This window comes from Caretta caretta, chromosome 5 (assembly GCF_965140235.1).
Source record: "Caretta caretta isolate rCarCar2 chromosome 5, rCarCar1.hap1, whole genome shotgun sequence".
Lineage (NCBI taxonomy): Eukaryota > Metazoa > Chordata > Testudines > Cheloniidae > Caretta > Caretta caretta.
The window spans coordinates 36,691,756-36,713,268 of record NC_134210.1 but is presented as its reverse complement, the minus strand read 5'-3'; the positions used below and the strand labels follow the sequence as shown (position 1 = coordinate 36,713,268).

The window sequence follows — 21,513 nt, the reverse complement described above, 5'->3', positions numbered from 1 at the left end:
TGGATGTTCATCTGAATCCCTTACACCCACAAAATTAAGCTGAGACCAAGAGCTCAAATACTAAGATACCCCGGGGCCAAATAAATATCTAGAAAACCAACTGGTGACCAATAATGAAAAATTAAGAGAAAAGCTATCTGAACATTTCCGAACCTTCAAAAAGATTTGAGTTTGGTTTGATTTGCTTATGTTTGTTGAACCAGTTTGCTCATCCCTAAATCAACCTTTTGCATCAGCACCTGTCTCCAGTATGTAAGGAGTTATATGTCTCTAAGCACTACATGAATGTTTGGATGCAGTTTAGTAGCTTCAAGGTTCCTAAATGCAACTGGGCAAATCAAGCATAGATCTCATCTCCAATAAGAGTGAGACAGATAACAACTGCCCCCAAACAAAGAAGCTTTCTGAATTCTTATTAGACAACAATCAAGAGTTCTTACCTTTGACATCCCTGTGGATAATCTGATTCTCATGGAGGTAAGAAAGGCCACGCAGCAGTTGTTCTGTGTAATTAACAACAACTGATTCTTTGAAGGCTCCATATTTACTTAGCAAATGAGCAACTGATCCCCCTGGAAGATAAATTGTTTATATTTTTTCTCCAATATTTATACTCATGATTAGCATTAGGTAGCTTTGGCTGCCATAATTGGACTAATTTTTTCTATGATTTTATTGGACACTAGTAACTCAATTTTTCAAAAATGTGTGATGCATTATATAAGCAAAGAAATCTACCATGAGCACAACCGTGGAGTTTCCAACTGCTGCTCAGCACACATTTTAAAACTATTTGCCTTAAATATCCCTTTAAAAAGAAAAACTGAAAAGCCTTATAAAAGTTATTGAGTTCTGTTGCTGATGGAAAGTAACCTACAGATATTCATTCAATTTACTGTACCAAGTTTCTCAAGAAGAGCAACAGTTTTAAAATATTGTTATTGTAAATGGAGACGTTAGAACACAAACAAGCCTAGACCGTAACTTTCTCTTTTTCTTACCATTTATATATCTGTATTTAAATATTTAATATGCAACAATTACATTTTTTTTAATTTAACAGGAAAAAAAAACAAAAAAGCAATTTTTCTATAATTTTTGTTTTCTAAAGACAATATTTGCGTGTCTCAAGTGTTCCTCTATCTACTCTTGATAACTACTACTCCTGGGGAAATTCTGCACCACTGTGAATGTGCAGAATTTGTGTGTCCCGCAGAATTTAATTTTTTTCTGCAGAAAATATTGTGCCCCAGAAGCATTACAGTTCTACCTTTTGCCCACCAGAGGCCACTGTGGCGCCAGAGCAGACAACAGCATGATGCAACAGGCTGTTCCGGTGCCACAGCAGCCGCTGGTGGGCAAAAGGTGGAACTACAGCACTCACAGGGCAGAATGTATTTTCTGTGGGGGAAAAAATTGTATGTGTGTGCAGTGGCAAAGAATTTCCCCAGAAGTAGAAGTTCATCATAGCACCTGGCCCGTGGAGCAAGTTAGCACAGAGTGGGGCACCTGGGACTGCTTCTGACGGGTGCAGGAAATACAGTTACGTATTGTAACTTAAATGAGTTATTCAAAGTTCTGTATTAAAATATGCCTAGTAAGGAATCCATTTGCCAAAAAAATTACCAGAATCTTTTTTTGGTCTGTATTGTTACAGATATACTTGCTGACAGATTACCAAAATAATTGAAACTGGCATGATTATATTGTGTTATTTTAACAAATAAACTATGCAGAATTTTAAAATATTGTGCACAGAATTTTTAATTTTTTGGCGCAGAATTCCCCCAGGAGTATAATATTACCTGTTCATAAGTAAAATGTGAGGACCATTCCTGACATTATCTATACTGTACATTACTTTTTCATGAAAATCAGACTTTTTAAGATTTGAGAGCTCTTCTTCTCTTGCATTTTTTTCACTCTGCTGGTGTTTCAGGAAAGTGTTTTCTGCGCCATTACATTCAGTGATACCCACTTGAGGTTTGCACGTTAGATGGCTGATAATACTGAGTAGTCTACCAGGATACATAATTGTTGAAGAAGATACAATGCTCTCTTTCATGGTCTCCTTACTTGTCATTAAGATACCACTCCATAAGTGTTTGGATTTTGAATAACTACAAGACACGTTTCTACTGAACTATACTGGTAAACCCCTATTTTAGAAAACTCACTTTAATCTAAACTGTCTTTGGGGACCTCTCCAGCCTGGTAGTGGGTTACTGTATTTTTCCTAAAGGAAACATAGTTTTATAAAAATATTGAGCATCCTAAGTAGCTCTAGCAAAGATTTTTTTTTTTAAATAAGTCTCACTGAATTTGATACTATGCAGTTGAGAACAAAATATCTTAAAACTGCATCAACTGAGGTCTGCATTCCTGGAGCACAGAACTTCTCCCCAGACTGAGCAGCTGAATAACAGGTCTTTTCTTGATATAGCCATTTCATGATTTTTTTGAGATGTGATGTGCAGTGTTTAAGGATTAATACAACTTTTTTTGTATGCAATTTCCCAGTCTAATTTTTTTTGGGGGGGGGGGGGGGGAAAGCGGAGAGGGAGGAGAGAGTACATGGAGATTAAAAAAAGAAAATCTGAAACTATTCAGCCCACAGAATTTATAAATCTCTTGAACTAACAACTGTGCTCTTAAACTGTGCACACGTGTTGAAATGCTCACCTGTGAGCATCAAGACATTTTCTATTGCACATTCTTACTATGGAATTTTCAAATGTATACTTGTTAAATCAGCAGTTCTCAAACTGTGCATTGGGACCCCAAAGTGGGTCATGACCCCATTTTAATGGGGTTGCCAGGGCTGGCGTTAGATTGCTGGGGTACAGGGCTGAAGCCAAAGCACAAGGGCTTCAGCTGTGGCCCCCCTATCCAGCCCCTGGGCAGCAGGGCTCAGGTGAGCTCAGGCTTCCGTTCCCTCTCCTGGGGTTGAGTTGTAATTTTTGTTTTCAGAAGGGGGTTGCAGTGCAATAAAGTTTGAGAACCGCTCTGTTAAAATCAAACCCACTCTTTCCCTTAAATGAAAACAGAATAGTTGTCCCTCAATAAGGACTATGTCACTACTAACTTACGAACTTCATCTGCTTTAGCCCCATTCATAAAGTGTGGGTAGAATTTTTTCAAAAGAAATCCCTCCCCACTACACATAATTCAGGAGCAGGTGAAAGGATTTTTGCTTGAATTTCCCAAATAAAATTCACCTTAAGGATGGAAAACTTCAGGTAAAAAAAAAAAAAAAAGTGAGTATTTTGGAAAGATACCAGTACGATCATTTGAAGACACAAGAGTTATACTATTTTGCAACCTAAAATACTGCTGGCTACTGGTGCTTACAAGTATACTAATAAATGTGCAAAGTGCAGTCATTCATTAAAATATATTAGTGTGGAAAGTCACAAATCGTAAAGCTCAAGTAACACAGTGAAAACCCTGGAAAATTACTGTCTTCCTATAAGAGGAACAGATGTGCATTTGCTTTTTATTCCAGCAGTTTGGTTACCCCTATGCTATGTACAGAATGCTGTTTACCTGCCATCCATTCTATAAAGAGATTATAGTTGCTCTTTTCACATGTAGCACCCAACATTCGAATGATATTAGGATGGTTCAGATGACTCATCATCCTTATCTCTTCTCTCAGTGCTTCGACTACCTCTTCCTGCTCAGATGATGTGTTCCTGACATATGTCACCTATTTCACAAAAACATTTAAATTTTACCTTAGATAATAGTTTTGAATTTAATGTCATACTTTCATAGAATCAAAGAAGATTAGGGTTGGAAGAGACTGCAGGAGGTCATCTATAGTCCAACCCCCTGCTCAAAGCAGGACCCAACCCCCAACGAAATCATCTCAGCCAGGGTTTTGTCAAGCCAGGCCTTAAAAGGCTAGAGATTCCACCACCTCCCTAGGTAACCCATTCCAGTGCTTCAGCACCCTCCTAGTGAAATAGTTTTTTCTAATATCCAACCTAGACCTCCCCAACTGCAACTTGAGACCACTGCTCCTTATTCTGTCATCTGCCACCACTGAGAACAGCTGAGCTCCATCCTCTTTGGAACCTCCCTTCAGGTAGTTGAAGGCTGCTATGAAATCCCCCCTCACTCTTCTCTTCTGTAGACTAAATAAGCCCAGGTTCCCTCAGGCTCTACTCGTAGTCATGTGTCCCAGCCCCCTAATAATTTCCGTTGCCCTCTCGCTGGACTCTCTCCAATCTGTCCACATCTTTTCTGTAGTGGGGGGCGGGGGGAAAACTGGACGCAATACTCCAGATGTGGCCTCACCAGTGCCCGATAGAGGGGAATAATCACTTCCCTCGGTCTGCTGGCAATGCTCCTACTAATGCAGCCCAATATGCCATTAGCCTTCTTGGCAATAAGGGCACACTGTTGACTCATATCCAGCTTCTTGCCCACTGTAATCCCCAAATTCTTTTCTGCAGAACTGCCACTTAGCCAGTCTGACCTGAGCCTGTAGCAGTGCTCGGGATTCTTCCGTCCTAAGTGCAGGACTCTGCACTTGTTCTTGTTGAACCTCATCAGATTTCTTTTGTCCCAATCCTCCAATTTACGTAGGTCACTCTGGACGCTATCCCTACCCTCCAGCATATCTACCTCTCCCCCCAGCTTAGGGTCATCTGTGAACTTGCGGGGGGTGCAATCTGTCCCATCATCCAGATCATTAATGAAGATGTTGTACAAAACCAGCCCCAGGACTGACCCCGGGGCACTCCGCTTGATTCCGTTTGCATTTCCTTAACGGTTAATTTGGTTTTGGTCACCAGATTAATGGGGCTGCATGCCTCATTCTGTAGAGCCTCAAATATTGATGCCTTTCTGCTTCTACTCACTGTCCAAAACTGCAAGTGTCTTAAATCTTTTGAGTCCCTTTTGCTGGCAAGATCTGTAAGGATGTAACTCCCAAGGCTGCTTCCAACAATCATTCTCCTGGTATCTTTGCACATTAAACTCATTTAAACTATTCTGACTATAAATATAAGCCCAGACCATTCCAAATTCTTGGGAATCACAAAGCAACATTACAGACCTTTACCTCACTCTGCGTGGACAGAAAAAATGCTGCTATAGTAAAAAGAAAATAAAGAGAGACTGCTCAAAAGTCTCCTCTTTTTTTCTCTCTACAGTAACATGAAGAAAATTGAAAAACGGGGTTTGTGAGGGTCTGAGTCTACTTTTAGTGTGAAGATTCCTTTCAAAACAGATAAAATTAGGGTGTCATTTACGGGCAGCACTTCCCTCTCCAGCCACATTCAGGTGGGAAAAGGCCAGTAAAAGGAGTTCTCCAAAAGCAGAACCCTTGTGATAGAGTAGTCATGCAGCATGCCTTGTGAATTCTCACCAATTTGGAGCAGTAAATAATAGTTGGGGCCACATAATCTCCCTGACAACATATACTATTCTATTCAAGGTTATCAAGAAAGGAACCTTCTGATCTCTTTCAGCGAATTCTCTCTACAGAGTCCCACGATAAGGGATTCACCAATAGCGGTAATTCCTAGGAGGACTGCTCTTCAGTACCAAGAGAATAACGCTGTGTAAGAGTGTGAACTGAACACCATACTACAGCTTTATGCTTCTCCAATATAGATAAATTAGAGGTGGTTGCCATAAAGGTAGCCACAATTCTAGGAGGATGAGCCCAAGTCCTTCTTGCTCTAGAAATCTTGCTTGTTCATAGCAGGTTTGAATACCCTAACAAATTCATTTAGACAATGTCTTATAATTTTCCTCTATTAATTACTACTTTGGTTTCCCCTCACATCTTTTGCATACTGTGTCAGTTTCATGTCCTCATTGTCAAAGCTTTACATAACTCCTCTCCTAAAAAGTCTTTGTTCTACATAAGCAGTAGCAAATAGCATTTTTTGGCATTCAGTTATGTAGCATATGCCTCATGAGGCCAACCTATCATGAGACTTCAGGAAGAAGACCACAAGGATGATAGACAGATTTCTAACTCTACCAGTGTTCATTTTATTTTTTACTCCCCCCACACTCTTCCAAAAAAAGTCAAGTGACATCAAGAATAATCAAGAAAGGAACAAGTCATAAGAACATAGGTCTGCAAGTGACCTCCTGGAACACTGAGTCCAGGCAATCCCATCATATAATTCCTTTTTAATCTTGCCGAGCTCTATTTTAAAACCAGTTAGGTTTCTTGCCTCCACAACTCCAGAACCTCAGTCCCTGATGGTTAGAACTCTTCTACACATTTCTATCCTAAATTTACTCATGGCTAGTTTATACCCATTTATTCATGTGCCAACATTACCTTTCCCTCCTTTATATTTATCCCCAGAGCTATCTATATAGAGCAATCGTACCCCCACCCAGCCTTTGCTTTTCTGGTTAAACAAGCTCTCATAAGATAGGCCCTCCATTCTCCTGATCATCCTAGTAGTCATTGTCCGCACCTGTTCCAGTATGAATTCATCTTTCTTGAACATGGTTGGCCAGAATTGTGTATCGTATTCCACATGAGGTCTTACCAGTGCCTTGGACTGTACATTGGTATTAACACTTCCCTATCTCTACTGGAACACCTCCCCTAATGAATCGTAGGATCGCATCTGCCTTTTTCATGGTGACTCAGTCATCCTGAGATTCATTAATATAACCAGGTCTTTCTCCTCTCTTGTTTCAAACTGATGAGACCCCATCTTACAGCAGAGATTCCTGTTCATTAGTCCTGAAGGATCACATTTTCAAAGGCACCTAAAGATGCCGATACGTGCTTTTGAAAATCCCAGTGGTTGCCAGTCATTTATTTCAATGGGAGTTAGGCACCTAACCTACTTAGGCGCTTTCAAACATCCCATTAGGTGCCTATCTGCAGCTCTAGGTGCCTAAATACCTTTCAAAATTTGGCCCTAAGTGCATGATCTTGCACTTTGGACTATATTTCATCCCATTTCTATTACTCCAGTCCTCAAGGTCATTCAAGTCTTCCTGTATCATATTCTGCTCATCCTCTGGGTTGATGCTTTCTAACTTTATGAGCCAATGCTGAGGCACAAAGAGGGGAATCTATAAGCAGTTGGGAACATGAAACATAATTTTAAGTACAATGCTTGGAGCTGTGGTTGCTGGACACAGAGTGTCTCAAAAATTAACTGCTTTAAAGTACTTACAGGACTCAGGAGTCTCAGAATGTAAATGTTACAAAGTGAAGAACTGCAGAGACCACAGCGAATTAAGTATCTTTATAACAGAGGCATTGTAGTCTATTTGGTTGACCACTGGACTAGGATATTGGGAGAGATGGGTTTTAGCCTTGTCTCTGTCACTAACTGTGTGACCTTGTGCACGTCGCTTGTGACATGGGCTTCAGAAGTGCTGAGCATTTCAGCTCCAATTGAAGTAATCTCTGCAGATTAGCCCTAAAACTCTATTAGTCTCTCCTCCTCTGTGAAATGGTACACTTAGCTACCATCTTTCCACATCAGTCTATCGTACAGATTAATTAATGTTTGCAATGTGCCTTACAGGAAACTATTCAAATTTTCAGTATTAGTACTATTGACTATAGAAAAGGGCAAGAATCAGAGGGAATCATTTGGTTTTGATAGAATCTGGAAGTGGTCTGGATTTAGAAAGCGGGTTCTTTAAAGATATAAATCGAGAAACAAGATGAGAAAACCAGAAGAGGACTTCCTGGGTTCTCCCTGAATGGATTCTGAGTAATGAAAGGGTTACTTACCAGTAATTGTTTAAATATATTGTGTCTGCAGATCCACAATACAGGAGTCTTAGAACCCTTTCAAAGGAGTAAACTTTTGAGGACACATGTGAATGCTCCTTGAATCCACAACTCTGGAAGGGAGGGTATGAAAGCCTCCATCTCCTCATCCTCCTCTATTTTCTCCAATTCCAGAAACATCTTTTTAATCTCTGAAGAAGTAGGAGGAGGGAGGGCTTAAGGCTCTGAAGACTATGCTAGTATTTAATTCCTGACTGCTGCAGTAAAAGTAACCTGCTATTTCAGATCCATGGAGAGGCTCTATTGCCCTAGGACACTCTGGAATCAGAGTAGGCCACACGTGCTGGGACATAACTGAAACTGATCCTCGGTTCTCAATCCTTACTAGATTTGAAAGGACAGTATCTTGCAAGGAAGTCTCCCTAAGACTTTGCTTCCTCTTTGTTCTCTAAGAAGAGTGCACTTAGAGCTCTTCACAGACCTGACATCCACTCAGAAGAGACAGATCTGAGGACACTGGATCTGAAGATTTGAAAGTCCTTGAACCTGTATGTCTTATATTATTCTCTGACTGATCTCAGAACTTAAGAGTCAGAGTTTATGGCCAAAAGGGATGACCAGATCATCTTGTCTGACCTTCCGTATATCACAGACCACTAAACACCACCTAACCACCTTCATATCAAGCTCGACACCCAGACTTTGAAGTCTCGCAGACCTGAAACACCTTAAGCAGACGATCTCTGCTGAGGTCAAGCAGATCCTAAATCCTTCTCTATAAAGGAGCTCTTGCATTTGTGGCTCCTCTCTCATGCAGACTGTCATCCAAGCATTTTCCATATTGAGGATGCTGGTCCAACCCAGATAACTCTGTGGGGTACAAGAATCACCTCTTAAACAAGATCATCTTCTCCACTTTATGGGCAAAATCCTAACTGCTAGAGAAAGAATAGTTCAACAATTATACTAAACAACTATCCAGTGAATACAGCCCGGATGGGGAGTCGAGATCTGGGTTCCACTCTCAATTCTGTCACTGACTTGCTGAGTGAACTTGGTAGAGGCACAAAAGTATTTAAAGATCTACAGAAGAAAAGAGCTATATAAATTCAAACTATTAATTTTTCTTTTAAGGGTGGAAGAACCCATCTAAATGTAACACTCACACCATACAGAGAAAGGGGTGGGTTCTGTGACCACACCCAAAGATAAGGAGGATTTGGAAACGTGGGCAACTTTTAATTTTCAGGATTCTAGAACAAAGCAACAGAAGAGCAAGCAATGGCTCACAATGCAGGGCATTGTGGATCTGCAGAGAATGTCAAACGGCAAACATTATTACAAGTAAATACATCTTTATTCAATTTCTTTCCCTCTGTTTATTCAGTCATTAAACTTCTAGAAAATACTCACTGAAGTAGAGCATATACCTGTTTCACCGCCATTAATGTCCCAGTTCCTACATCTTGAGCTTGATAACAGGATGAAAATGCTCCAAGGCCTATTTGCTGACCTTTGAGCCATTCCGCATCTTCTCTGTAATGGTGTTTTGCTTTGGTATGTCCAGGCAGTGTTTCCGGTGTCTGCAAATTGAATTAAGATTCACTATCTAAAAACTTCAAGTGCCTATATGAAAACTACGACTTTTAAAGTTAATTAGGGACAACAGTCTGATCCTTTGTCAGTCGATGCATTTTCCTAAAATCAGCCTTAAGCTTGAGATCACTAAACCATGGGATTACTAATGCTAAACATGGGAATGGCCCTTGTTTAGGAATAGAATCTCTCAACAGCAAATAGAAAAAACACATTCTTAAGTATTCAGAAAACTAGTTAGCTTATACAAAGATGGTAGCTGACTATAACACTACAAACTGCAAGAACCAATTCCAGTATATTCCAGTAAGAGTCTTTTTGAAAAGCAACTTAAATTATGTATTTTTAAATATTAATTTGTTTTCAAACCAATTCGGTGTTTAATAAAATGCATCTTAAATCTAGACACAAGCTGAGAGAAAGGGCCTGAAATGCTCAAATTCATACACTACTCTTCTCTCATTATTATTACATAGCACTTAGAAGCACCATTTGAGATTGTTGGTATGGAACCTGGCATAATGGCATCCACAGAGTAAGAGTTCCTGCCACAAAGACCTTACAATCTAAATATACAAGACAGAGTAGGAGGGAAAACAGGGGCACAGAAAGTGGAAGTGATCTTTCCCTCTATATTTTAATCTTTATCTGACCTCACCTGCTCTCAAAGTTTCAATTAACTTGAGGAGACCTAAATCTACCTCTCTACCCTAACCTCTGCTTATTTTGTATTTCTGACATCTTATACTGGATTTCTGGCATACGTATATCTCTGACATCTTATACTGGATGTGTCACCAATTCCCATTCAACCCCTCACCCCTTTGTCACCTCCAACAATTCAATTATCCCTGCCGCTAAGGCTTCAGAACCGTGTTAAACTCCTCTTTTCCTTTCCATATATAGGCTCTCATCAAATCATGTCAGCTCTTCCTTTAAAATATCTATTAAAATATGCTTTTCCCCTCCATTCCTATTTCTAAAGCTCTTATCTATTGCTTGAGTAATTGCGTGAGTATTCTTCTCAACTCTGCCCTCCGTATATCTCACCTAGCTCCTCTCCCCACATATACTGCTGTTAAAATTCTTTTTCACTCCTGCTGCCTGCTTGTGTCACTGAATTCCCCCCTCAACTTCTGCATCAAGTTCAATCTCATTGTCAAATACCTGGCACAACTCTGTTCCTCCTTAAATCTCTGTTCTCACTTCTGCTTACTCTACCTTTCTTTCCCTTTGTTCTCCTCTAATTGCTTTGTACCCTTCTCCCACTCTTGTCTTCAAACTTTCTTCTGTCACATTATGCCTGGAAATCTCCTTGGTGCAGCAGATTATGTCTTTCCTCCAAAAAACCTTATTAAAACATTTGAACAATGACCTCCACAAGATTCTATCAGTACTTCAAACTCACACTGGCAGCTGCTTGTCTGTATCTGTATTTGATTTGAATTCCTAGGAACTGTGTCCTCCTTATGTCTGTGCACTGTTGAGAACACACTAGATGTTCATTAAATAATGGCAGTGAACTGAAACAACCCCTCCCCCACACCCAACCACAGTATACTCACATCCTGCTGAATAATTATTATATCTTCCCCATTTTCAACCTGTAGTTGGGGAACTATTGGTAGGGCATCTTGAGACGCTGACATTGCCATGGCAATAGCTAAAGCCTCCTCTTCTTCGGCTTCCATCTTTTCCTTGCATTTTTGATTATGATTTACATCATCTTTGTAAGTGTCATCGTTTTCCACCCGTTCAGGAGAAAGAACCGCAACTTCCGACTTGAATGTAACCGTGCCATCGCTTGTAGGCATAGAGGCCTCAAGTAAGTCCTCAATACTGGAATTGAGCTCTGCATTGACATCCAGTTGACTAGTCTTCTCCTCTACTGGTGTGAACACGGTCTCTTCACTTGGTATAACTGCATTACTACAACTGCTACTGCTGTCACACTGTAAAATATCATTCAGATCAAGTGTCATATTGGTTTTTGAGGCTTCTCCTTGCCTGCTCACATCACCTGGAGTAGGTCGAGATGGCTTTGGCCTGTGTATATGACTGGATGGCATAGCCCTGGCCTGGGTAAAAACTGGGGAAAGTTTCTCTGGTTCTTTATTTTCAAAACAGTTTCTTTCAATGTGTAGAGAAAGTTTCCGTTGTGTTTGAGGAGAAGCTGAGGGTATTTTGCAGGGAATGAATCCCTGAGGTCTGACTTTAGACATATCTATTACAGGGCCAACTGGTACAGATGGGGTTGAGGGAGAAGGCAGTATTGGGAATAATGACTGGGAATGACTGGATGAGGGAGAAAAGTTCAAACACTGACTATGGGGTCTGCCTTTTGTTTGAATGGCTGGCTTTGGTTGCTCAGTGGTTACTAATGAAACAGGAAGTCCTAAAGAAATGCCAGCCAGTGTCTCAGAAATGTCCTCTGGACCAGCACTCAATTTTTTATCACCCAATCCTCTTCCATTTTTCCCTGATAACTGGACAGTATTGTTAGGAGAATTACTTTGTGTTGTTTCTGGAGAATTATCTGGGGCAGATAGCTGCATAAAGTCATCACATCTGCATTCCACAGAATGCACCCCTTCCATGCCTAGCTGGATGGCTTCTGCAATCTCCATTTCATCTGCTATTGCCAACAATCGTCGACGCATCCTTGTGTAATGAGTTGAGCTGGTCACACTCAACATTTCTAATAGTTTTAGGAACACATGGGGTACTCTTGCAACCATTCTTGCAGCACTCAAAAATACCCTCCGGGACAATTTACCCACCATTGAGTGGGAATTATCAATTGACTGCAAGGCAAAATTCAAGAGGGACAGCAGCTTCTTATACCTAAAAATAAATACATAAATTATATTATATATGTGTGTGTATTTTTTATATATATTATAAAATATAAATAATACTGTTAAAGCTCATATGTACTAATTACTATTATAGAAGCAATCTACACAATACATATCAACAATAGATCAGTACATTGACAGCTAAAATATTAATTACCTATGAGTGTTTCAGTATATGTTTTTAGTAGGAAAGGCAAATTTTCAAAGCTGGCAATTAGCTGTCTAAATTGTGCATGAAGAACTTCTGTAGTCATTTGTGTATGCTAAAGTCAACCTTTACCTTGGATAACTTAGGCAGCCATTTTTGAAGACCTGGCCAACAATTCAGTTACAGAGAAGAAGAAATGAAATAATTAAGAAGTACCTGTCTACTACAGTGTCAGCCTGTAAAACCTCCCCACTGACAATGTGAGGATAAAATTCATCAGGGAATTCCAATAAAAGTCTGTCTATAAGACAAAGACGTCCAAGTAGGGCTTGCCAGTTGTTCGATTCAGTCTGGGTTCCAAGAATACAATTTAAGATGTAATCAACACCACCAATACCAATGGACCCTATGAAAAAATAATTTGTAAGATCAGAGTTAAACCTATGCCCAACCGAGATTCTATGAAATTCTGGCAGATCAAAACCTAGCTTATTGAAAGGTAAAGACAGCATGGTTATAAAGTACATAGAAACAGAACCAATTTGTCAGAAAATTGAATAAAAAGTAGAAAGTTCTCAAAGCAACACAGTTCCCTTTGCAATACTGGCTTTTGATACGTTCTTCAATATAGTTAAAATGATTCATGATGTTTGCTTACAGACAAAACATGATGATAATTGCTTATGTATAATAAAGCTGTTATTACCAGATTTAAGTATTTCTCTACCAACTGCCAGCTCTCCTGCTTGGCCTTTACACATCTCCAACAGCGTTGAAACTGAAAGTTGACTTGTGCGGCTATGTGAAATGAAAACCAAAAGTAAATCCCACATCTTATATTTTTAATGAACAACATTTTCATCATTAACATTTCTGGAACTGATATATCAATAGACTGGAAATTATTTGATATTCTTTATTAATGAGTTATGATACACTCCAATTATTCTGACTGATTTCACATCATTTTCTTCCTCTATATCTTAAAAATGTTTTGGCATTGTTCACCTAGAATCATGCATTGCCTAAAAAATCTACTGTAAAATCTAATACCAGCCATTCTCTTGCCTTCATCATTAAAATCTAACAGTTTCTGCACTTTTATGTCTTCTTGAGAGAATCCTTTTAGTGTAGAAAAAACAATCTTATACAACCTCACCCACCTACATGAGTGGCCAAATCTAGGAAGTGTACAGTGCTCACTTTATATTATTTTTGATCATTTCTACAGTGTAAATATTTGTAATCAAGAGAACAGTATTTTTCAATTCACCTCATAAAAGTACTGTAGTAAAATCTCTATCGTGAAAGTGTAACTTATAAATGTAGATTTTTTTGTTACATAATTGCACTAAAAAAATAAAACAATATAAAACTTTAGAGCCTACACGTCCACTCAGTCCTATTTCTTGTTCAGCCAATTGCTAAGGCTAACAAGTTTGTTTACATTTATGGGAGATACTGCTGCCTGCTTCTTATTTACAATATCACCTGAAAGTGAGAACAGGCATTCACATGGCACTTTTGTAGCCCGCGTTGCAAGATATTTACGTGCCAGATATGCTACACATTCGTATGCCCCTTCATGCTTCAGCCACCATTCTGGAGGACATGCTTCCATGCTGATGATGTTCATTAAAAAAAAACAGCGCGTTCATTAAATTTGTGACTGAACTCCTTGTGGGAGAACTGTATGTCCCCTGCTCTGTTTTACCCACATTCTGCCATATATTTCATGTTATAGCAGTCCCGGATGATGACCCAGCACATATTGTTTGATTTACGAACACTGTCACTGTAAATTTGACAAAATGCAAAGAAGGTACCAATGTGAGATTTCTAACAACAGCTACAGCAATCGACCCAAGATTTAAGAATCTGAAGTGCCATCCAAAATCTGAGAGGGACTACATGTGGAGCATGCGTTCAGAAATCTTAAAAGATCAACACTCAGAGGCAGAAACTACAGAACCCGAACCACCAAAAAAGAAAATCAACCTTCTGCTGGTGGCATCTGACTCAGATAGATGAAAATGAACATGCATTGGTCCACTCTGCTTTGGATTGTTATCGAGCAGAGCCCGACATCAGCATGGATGCATATCCTCTGGAATGGTGGTTGAAGCATGAAGGGACATATGAATATTTAGCGCATCTGGCACGTAAATATCTTGTGACGCCAGTTACAACAGTACCATGCGAACACCTGTTCTCACTTTCCGGTGACATTGTAAACAAAAAGTGGGCAGCATTATCTCCTGCAAATGTAACCAAACTTGTTTATCTGAGCGATTGGCTGAAGTAGGACTGAGTCAACTTGTAGGCCCTAAGTTTTACATTGTTTTATTTTTGAATGCAATTATTTTTTCGTACATAATTTGACATTTGTAAGTTTAACTTTCAGGATAAAGAGACTGCATTACAGTACTTATATTACGTGAACTGAAAATACCATTTATTTTGTTTTTTACAGTGCAAATATTTGTAATTAAAAATAAATATAAAGTAAGCACTGTACACTTTGTATTCTGTGTTGTAACTGAAATCCATATATTTGAAAATGTAAAAAATATCCAAAAATAAATGGTAATCTATTATTATTTAACAGCGCGATTAATGGCACAATTAATTTTTTTAATCGCTTGACAGCCCTAGTTATTTTGTATTACAGCAATGCCTGGAGGTCCCAATCAAGAACCAGTTCCCAACTTTACTATACACTGTACAAACAGATAAAACAGTCCATGCTCCTGAGGCCAAAATCTAGAATTATTACAATACTGAGTCCTGAAAGAATGGTGCATAATACTACAGAGGAGTAAATAGAGAGGAATAATACTGGAAGAATATTAAGAACCAGACTGATAAAAGAGACTCAATGGGAATCCCAAGCACTAGGTCAGGGCAATACAAGATAACCAACAGGATAAAGGAGGATGGTGATAACGTACATAGCATTTCAAGTCAACATTTGTTGAGAAAGAAAAGATAGGCCCCATAAAGTCAATAAAAAAAGAACGCTGCATTAGTTAACTATTGCACATACTGAAAAAATATTATGAGGTGCCTCCAAAACACACCTAGAGCTCTGTCAAGGTAATTTGATTACTACAAAATAATCTCTCCAAAGACTTCCATGATGTATAACAACATATATTTATAGCCCTACTTGTGATCCACACATCTTAATCTATAGCCACCAAGAGTCTGCATACTCTCTACATTCAGAACTTCCATTTCACGTAGAAGCAGTTTTAAGAGATTATTGAAGACCTCTTGAATCAACCACCATACCTGTTGGCATCTGCACATTTAACTAATATAGTCTCTACAACTGGCTTGAGAAGTCGCTGTAGTTTTGTCCTTTCTGCCAAAGTATGACAAGGAGTATAAACCAGCATGGCTCTTAATGTTTTCTAAGAAAGGGAAAAAAAATATGAAGTCAGGTCAACTACACTTCAGCTCATTATAAAAATGTTTTTAAATAGGTTTATATAATGGACATGAAACTGAGTGCTTATCAGTTTGACAAAGGGTTAATACCTTACTATTGTATACACTTAGTGTTAGAATTCCTCAATCTGAAATCTGTTTGCATGAACATTGTAAGCATGATCAATACCCTAACTCACTGTACCAGGCATCTGAAAATATTTGGCCAGAGCCTCAGCTGGTGAAGTCAGGGAAGCCATGCCAATTTACGTCTGCTAAAGATCTCATCTATTCCCTTCTCAGACAATGCTTAAGAGCTAAATAGGGTCTGACTTTCAGCTGTGATGAGCTCCCACAATTCCCACTGACTTTTCTGGGAGTTGAGTGCGCCTAGTCATTCTAAAAATCATTCTCCAAGCTACTTCACAAAAATGTCAAAATATGGTAAGTAAACAACTACTTACTAAAGCAGCAACATATACTTTGTAGACAGGGTCAGCACAGACCATGGACAGCACACTGCAGCAGGATTCCACGACAACGTCTCCTGAGATACCGGTCTGAGATGATCCACTAGCTGCTCCCAGAGCTCCAGCACTTGTATTGTTTCCACTGCTGCTTCCAGAATTTCCAGTGCTTTCACCATTAGCCAGTAACAGAGCACCACTAACATCATGGGAAAGACGTCTAAGTGCCATCTCCCGTATATTCCAGTTTCGAGAAAACAAGCAGCCAACTAACTCCATTCCAAATACCTAATAAAATTGAACATATTCCATTTGACTTGGTTGCAAAACACAACATTTCAAGCTTAAGTATTTAAGTACTGTATTTCAGGAAATGTCAAAAAAGGTTTAAAGGGAAAATCTTGTCTTAATCTTTTATGACAGAAAATATACCAGCAGTATCAGTTTTAAATATGCAGCCTGTCATATAAAATGAAATACTATGAATGGTAATGCATAGATCCTTCAAAGACTTAGCTATATTTTTGAAAATTATCATCTTCCCCAAAACATTTTTTTAAAAATTCATTACAATTCTGAAGCCAATTACAAACTGCTAGTGAGCTTTACAGGGACTAGTTCCCTTGGCTTCCTTCCTGTGTTCAGTAGGAAAATCCTTTTGGCATGAAAAGTCAGACTGGTAGCTCTGCTGACAAAAACCATCTGTCCACAGAATAGGTACAGACAGGGGCACTGGAACACAGACGCTGACTCCGTGGATGCTCCAGGGCTGGAGCACCCACGGGGAAAAATTGGTGGGTGCTTTGCACTCACTGGCTGCTCCCCGCCCCGCCTCCCGCCCTCCCAGGTCACCTCCGCTCCACCTCTCCCCTGAGAGTGCTGCTGTGTCCTGCTTCTCCCACATCCCTCACAGCGCTTGCAACACGAAACAGCTGTTTTGTGCGGCAAGTGCTGGGAGGGAGGGGGAAAGGAGGAATGCAGCACACTCAGGGAAGAGGCAGGGCTGGGATTTGGGAAGGGGTCCAATGGGGCGGGGGGGGGGCCCGAGCACCCACCAGCGCCAAGGAAAGTTGGTGCCTGTGCACTGGAAGTTCCCACACACAGCCTTCCTAAAGTGCCCTATCCAGGTTCAGACGGTCCCCTCTTTAGCGGTAAGGGAGTAGTTCATCTTCCATGGCATTCAGTACTTGGCATCTCAGTTATTGTTACCAACAAGAGTGTCTATTAGCGCTCATCATGTTTGTGATGTGACACGGGTCCACTAGGAATTAGGACCAAAAACACCAACTCTTTCACTGAACAGGGTGATCTACTCCAACCTGAAAAATCCCAAAGGAAAATCAAGACTGGGGATGGAAAAAGTTTCCTGATTTTTATTTATTTTTTAAACACAATCAACCAACTATGAAGCCAATGTGGTTCAGAATAATGTTTTGGAGTACCACAATGTGCTTTAGGATTGTGTCAAGAACTCCAAACACCCATATATTTCAAGTTTATAATGAGTGCACTTCAGAATTTTTTCATCTTTTTCACATTATTTTCATTGCATGAGCATAAGACCTCTGTCATACTTTTCTTAGTATTCTTGGGTAGCCTGTGGTATTTTTTCAGATAGACTCAACAGAATTATGCAGGAACTCACTTTTTGCTGTATGGATGCTTGTAGCCATTATCAGGTGATTTCTCATATTATATTTAAAAAATGAGCAAGCAGGAGGTGCATAACAAAATGGAGCTTTGAAAGAATTTGGAACAGGAAAAACAGAGCTCCGTTGTTGAGCTTGCATTAAAATCAAACGAGGGGTAATACATTTCCAAAGCATCTGCTTGCTGGCCAATATGCACAATAACAGTGGCTTCTTTGGAGGAAGAAACAAGACCTGGCACAAGTAGTTTTACACAGGCAGCTACTGGGATGACCTTACCTTAAAAAAACAGGGAAAATCCCACCTCAAAGTGACAAATTGTTTTAATTTGAAATTCACTTTATAAGTTAAACCGTTACCTGAATCCATGGCTCAGCTAAATCTTTATAGGTGGAAGGGATCTGCTGAACCCCATAATGAGTAAGGTTAAAATTATTATCTTGTGTTCTCCTTTGCGATCCACCTGTAGGCTGCTGCTGATTCTGCTGTTGAACCACTCTGAGAACTGAAGGAGAATCCACAGGGCTTGGCAATTCATGACTACAAGTAAACAAATATTTAATGTGGATGAAAATTAAACATTTACACACTTTAAAGCTCGATACTTTAACTACAGATCCAGAAATGAGAGATTCAATCTGTTCAGAAAACCGAATGCTTACCTATAGAAATCATGAGATCGCCACTTAGATCTACAAAGAGGGCATATAAGTGGCTCTCTGTTTCTTCTACATTCTTCTGCCCCTGAAATGCAGTAATCACAAAACAACATGATGCCTAAAGTATATTATAGACTTATGGGAATGTAGAAACAAATGTATGGTTATAAAAATCAACAATATTTAAATAGTAAATTTTACTTTAAATTAGAATATATCCTTTTCCTGATAAGGATAAATGTAGTTCCGAATTCAGCTGTCTGAATATTGGACCAACTTCTGTTGGTGAAAGAGACAAGCTTTCAAGGGCACGGCTACACCTGCAGATGTACAGCGCTGTGAGTTAAACCCACCTTTGTAAAGCGCAGTAGGGAAAGCGCTGCAGTCTGTCCACACTGACAGCTGCAAGCGCAGTGGCGTGGCCACATTTGCGGCACTTGCAGCGGCATTGGGAGCGGTGCATTATGGGCAGCTATCCCAAAGAGCACCTCTTCCCATTCTGGCACTGTGGCTTATAGGAAGGGGGCGGGGAGTGCGGGGAATTCTAGGTCCTGTCCCAACGCCCTGTGATGCATCGGTTCGAATCCCAGCATTCCCTTTGCTTCTGTCCACATTTGGCGCCATCTTTCAACGTTTTTTGTACTGTGCGCTCTGTCTTCCCTTTTGGTCTGTGGGAATGGAGCCTGAACTGCTGAGGAGTATGCTGATGACTGCCAAACGTGACGTGCTGGCAAGACTCAAGTTATTCCTTATGATCCAAAGTGACAGTGAGGGCTCCGACGACGATATCGACTCAAGTAACCCATATGACACAAGTTCGCTTGAGGCATTCACGGACATGCTCGCCACCATGGAATGCCGCTTTTGGGCTTGGGAAACAAGCACAGAGTGGTGGGATCACATCGTCATGCAAGTCTGGGATGACGAGCAGTGGCTGCAGAACTTTCAGATGAGAAAAGCCACTTTCATGGGACTGTAAGAGGAGCTCACCCCCACCCTGCAATGCAAGGACATGAGATTGAGAGCTGCCCTGACGGTGGAGAAGCAGGTGGCTATTGCAGTCTGGAAGCTGGCAACTCCAGACAGCTACCGATCAGTTGCTAACCAGTTTGGAGTGGGGAAGTCAACCGTTGGAATCGTGTTGATGCAAGTTTGCAGGCCATTAATCGCATCCTGCTCAGAAGAACCATGATTCTGGGTAACGTGCATGACTTTGTGGCTGGCTTTGCACAAATGGGTTTCCCTAACTGCAGAAGGGCAATAGATGGGATGCATATTCCAATTCTGGCACCAACCCACCCAGCCTCCGAGTACATTAATTGGAAGGGTATTTCTCTATGGTTCTCCAGGTGCTTGTGGATCACTGTGGGCGTTTCACTGACATTAACGCAGGCTGGCCTGGAAAGGTGCATGACGCACACATCTTTCGGAACACTGGCCTGTTGAGGGAGCTGCAAGCCGGGACTTTTTTCCCAGACCAGAAGATCACTGTAGGGGAAGTCGAAATGCCCATTGTGATCCTTGGAGATCCCGCTTACCCTTTAATGCCGTGGCTCATGAAACCCTATAGAGGGAGCCTTCACAGCAGCAAGGAGCGGTTCAACAACAGGCTGAGCCGGTGCAGAATGACTGTGGAGTGTGTTTTTGGTCGTTTAAAGGGCAGCTGGCACTCTCTGTATAGGAAGCTGGACCTGGCCCATGACAGCATCCCCGTGGTTATATCCATGTGCTGTACCCTCCATAACATTTGTGAAAGGAAGGGTGAAAGATTCACGCAGGCATGGAACTCGGAGGTTCAACACCTGGAGGCTGAATCTGAACAGCCAGAGAGCAGAGCTACTAGCGGGGCCCAGCATGGGGCTGCAAGGATTAGGGATGCCTTGAGGGAGCAATTTGAGGCTGAAAGCCACCAGTAATGTCTGGTGCCCTGCACGGGAGTGAAGTGCAATGGTTCCAATGTTAGTAGGAATCTGTGTTTGCTACACTGACTTGCAGTGCCTGTTTCTTTCCTAAGCTATCTTTTACTTTATGCAATAATAAAGAACGTTTCCAAAGCCAAAAAAAAATCATTTATTGAAAAGAGACAACTGTTTGAGAAACAGAAAGGGCAAGGGGGTGGGGAATGGTACAATCACAGATTTGCATATGTCCTGTCTGGAGTGCTGTGTAATGAGTGCTGCACTTCAGGATGGCTATACTGCATGGTGATGGGAGTTGAGTGCAGTGGGTAAGGGTTGTAGTTTTCAGGGCTGGGTGGTGAAGCTACAGGTGTTGGAGGCAGCTGGTGGCGGTAAGAACCCAGATGTTGGGGAAAGTGGGTTGGTGGTGATATGTGGGCACAAGGGAAAGAGTTTTGGGACAAGGGCTGCAGGGGCGGGCAGGCGGGCATGGTAGTGCTCCACTTGCATTGCTACGAGAGCCTGTATCGAGTCCACTTGGCGCTCCATGATGCTTATCAGCCGCTCTGTACTTTGGTGCCGGCGATCCGCGTTCTGCTGGCGGACCCTCCTTTCACTCTCCCACCACTCCTGCACTTTTTGATTTTCATTACTTGAATGCTGCATTACTTCATGCAACATGTCTTCCTTGCTTCTATGTGGCCTCTGATTTTTTGGAGTCCTTCGGCCGGTGATAACATGGACGGCTGAGATCTCAAGGTTGCATCTGTAAAGGCAAAATGCAACACTTAACAGAGGCAGCATTGTTCATACCAAACACAGCAATGATTCCCCCGTACCTAAGGACAAGCAGTCTACACAATAGCATAATTTGCCCATCCCAAAGCAAGCGCACATAACCCATGGGAGCCCCAAAATGGTGAGTAAGCACAGGGTCAAGGGGGACCGATTGTTTCATGGCTGTATTGTACTCTGGGTTTCTATGCCTTGGGGAGAGCCAACAGCGGTAGGGGGCCCCTATACTGAACACTCTCCCCACATTTTCCCACAGGAGTTCGTCCTGGAAGA

At 40.9% G+C, this 21,513-nt stretch overlaps 1 protein-coding gene across 4 annotated transcripts in view; it reads right to left on the bottom strand.

The window, feature by feature from the left end:
- The window catches only part of MAP3K1 (mitogen-activated protein kinase kinase kinase 1), a 95,362-nt gene that overhangs the window by 6,510 nt on the left and 67,339 nt on the right, over nt 1-21,513 (bottom strand). For 3 of the 4 annotated variants that reach the window (XM_075128481.1, XM_075128478.1, XM_075128479.1), the window contains exons 8-18: nt 18,551-18,632; nt 18,248-18,428; nt 16,237-16,527; nt 15,635-15,756; nt 13,047-13,138; nt 12,557-12,746; nt 10,900-12,178; nt 10,743-10,814; nt 9,169-9,321; nt 3,547-3,709; nt 441-572 (exon numbers count right to left, since the gene is read on the bottom strand). In XM_075128481.1, the coding sequence (XP_074984582.1) occupies nt 441-572; nt 3,547-3,709; nt 9,169-9,321; nt 10,743-10,814; nt 10,900-12,178; nt 12,557-12,746; nt 13,047-13,138; nt 15,635-15,756; nt 16,237-16,527; nt 18,248-18,428; nt 18,551-18,632 (2,757 nt within the window). The remainder of the gene's footprint in view (nt 1-440; nt 573-3,546; nt 3,710-9,168; nt 9,322-10,742; nt 10,815-10,899; nt 12,179-12,556; nt 12,747-13,046; nt 13,139-15,634; nt 15,757-16,236; nt 16,528-18,247; nt 18,429-18,550; nt 18,633-21,513) is intronic. The other variant, XM_048850470.2, reaches the window with a different exon arrangement.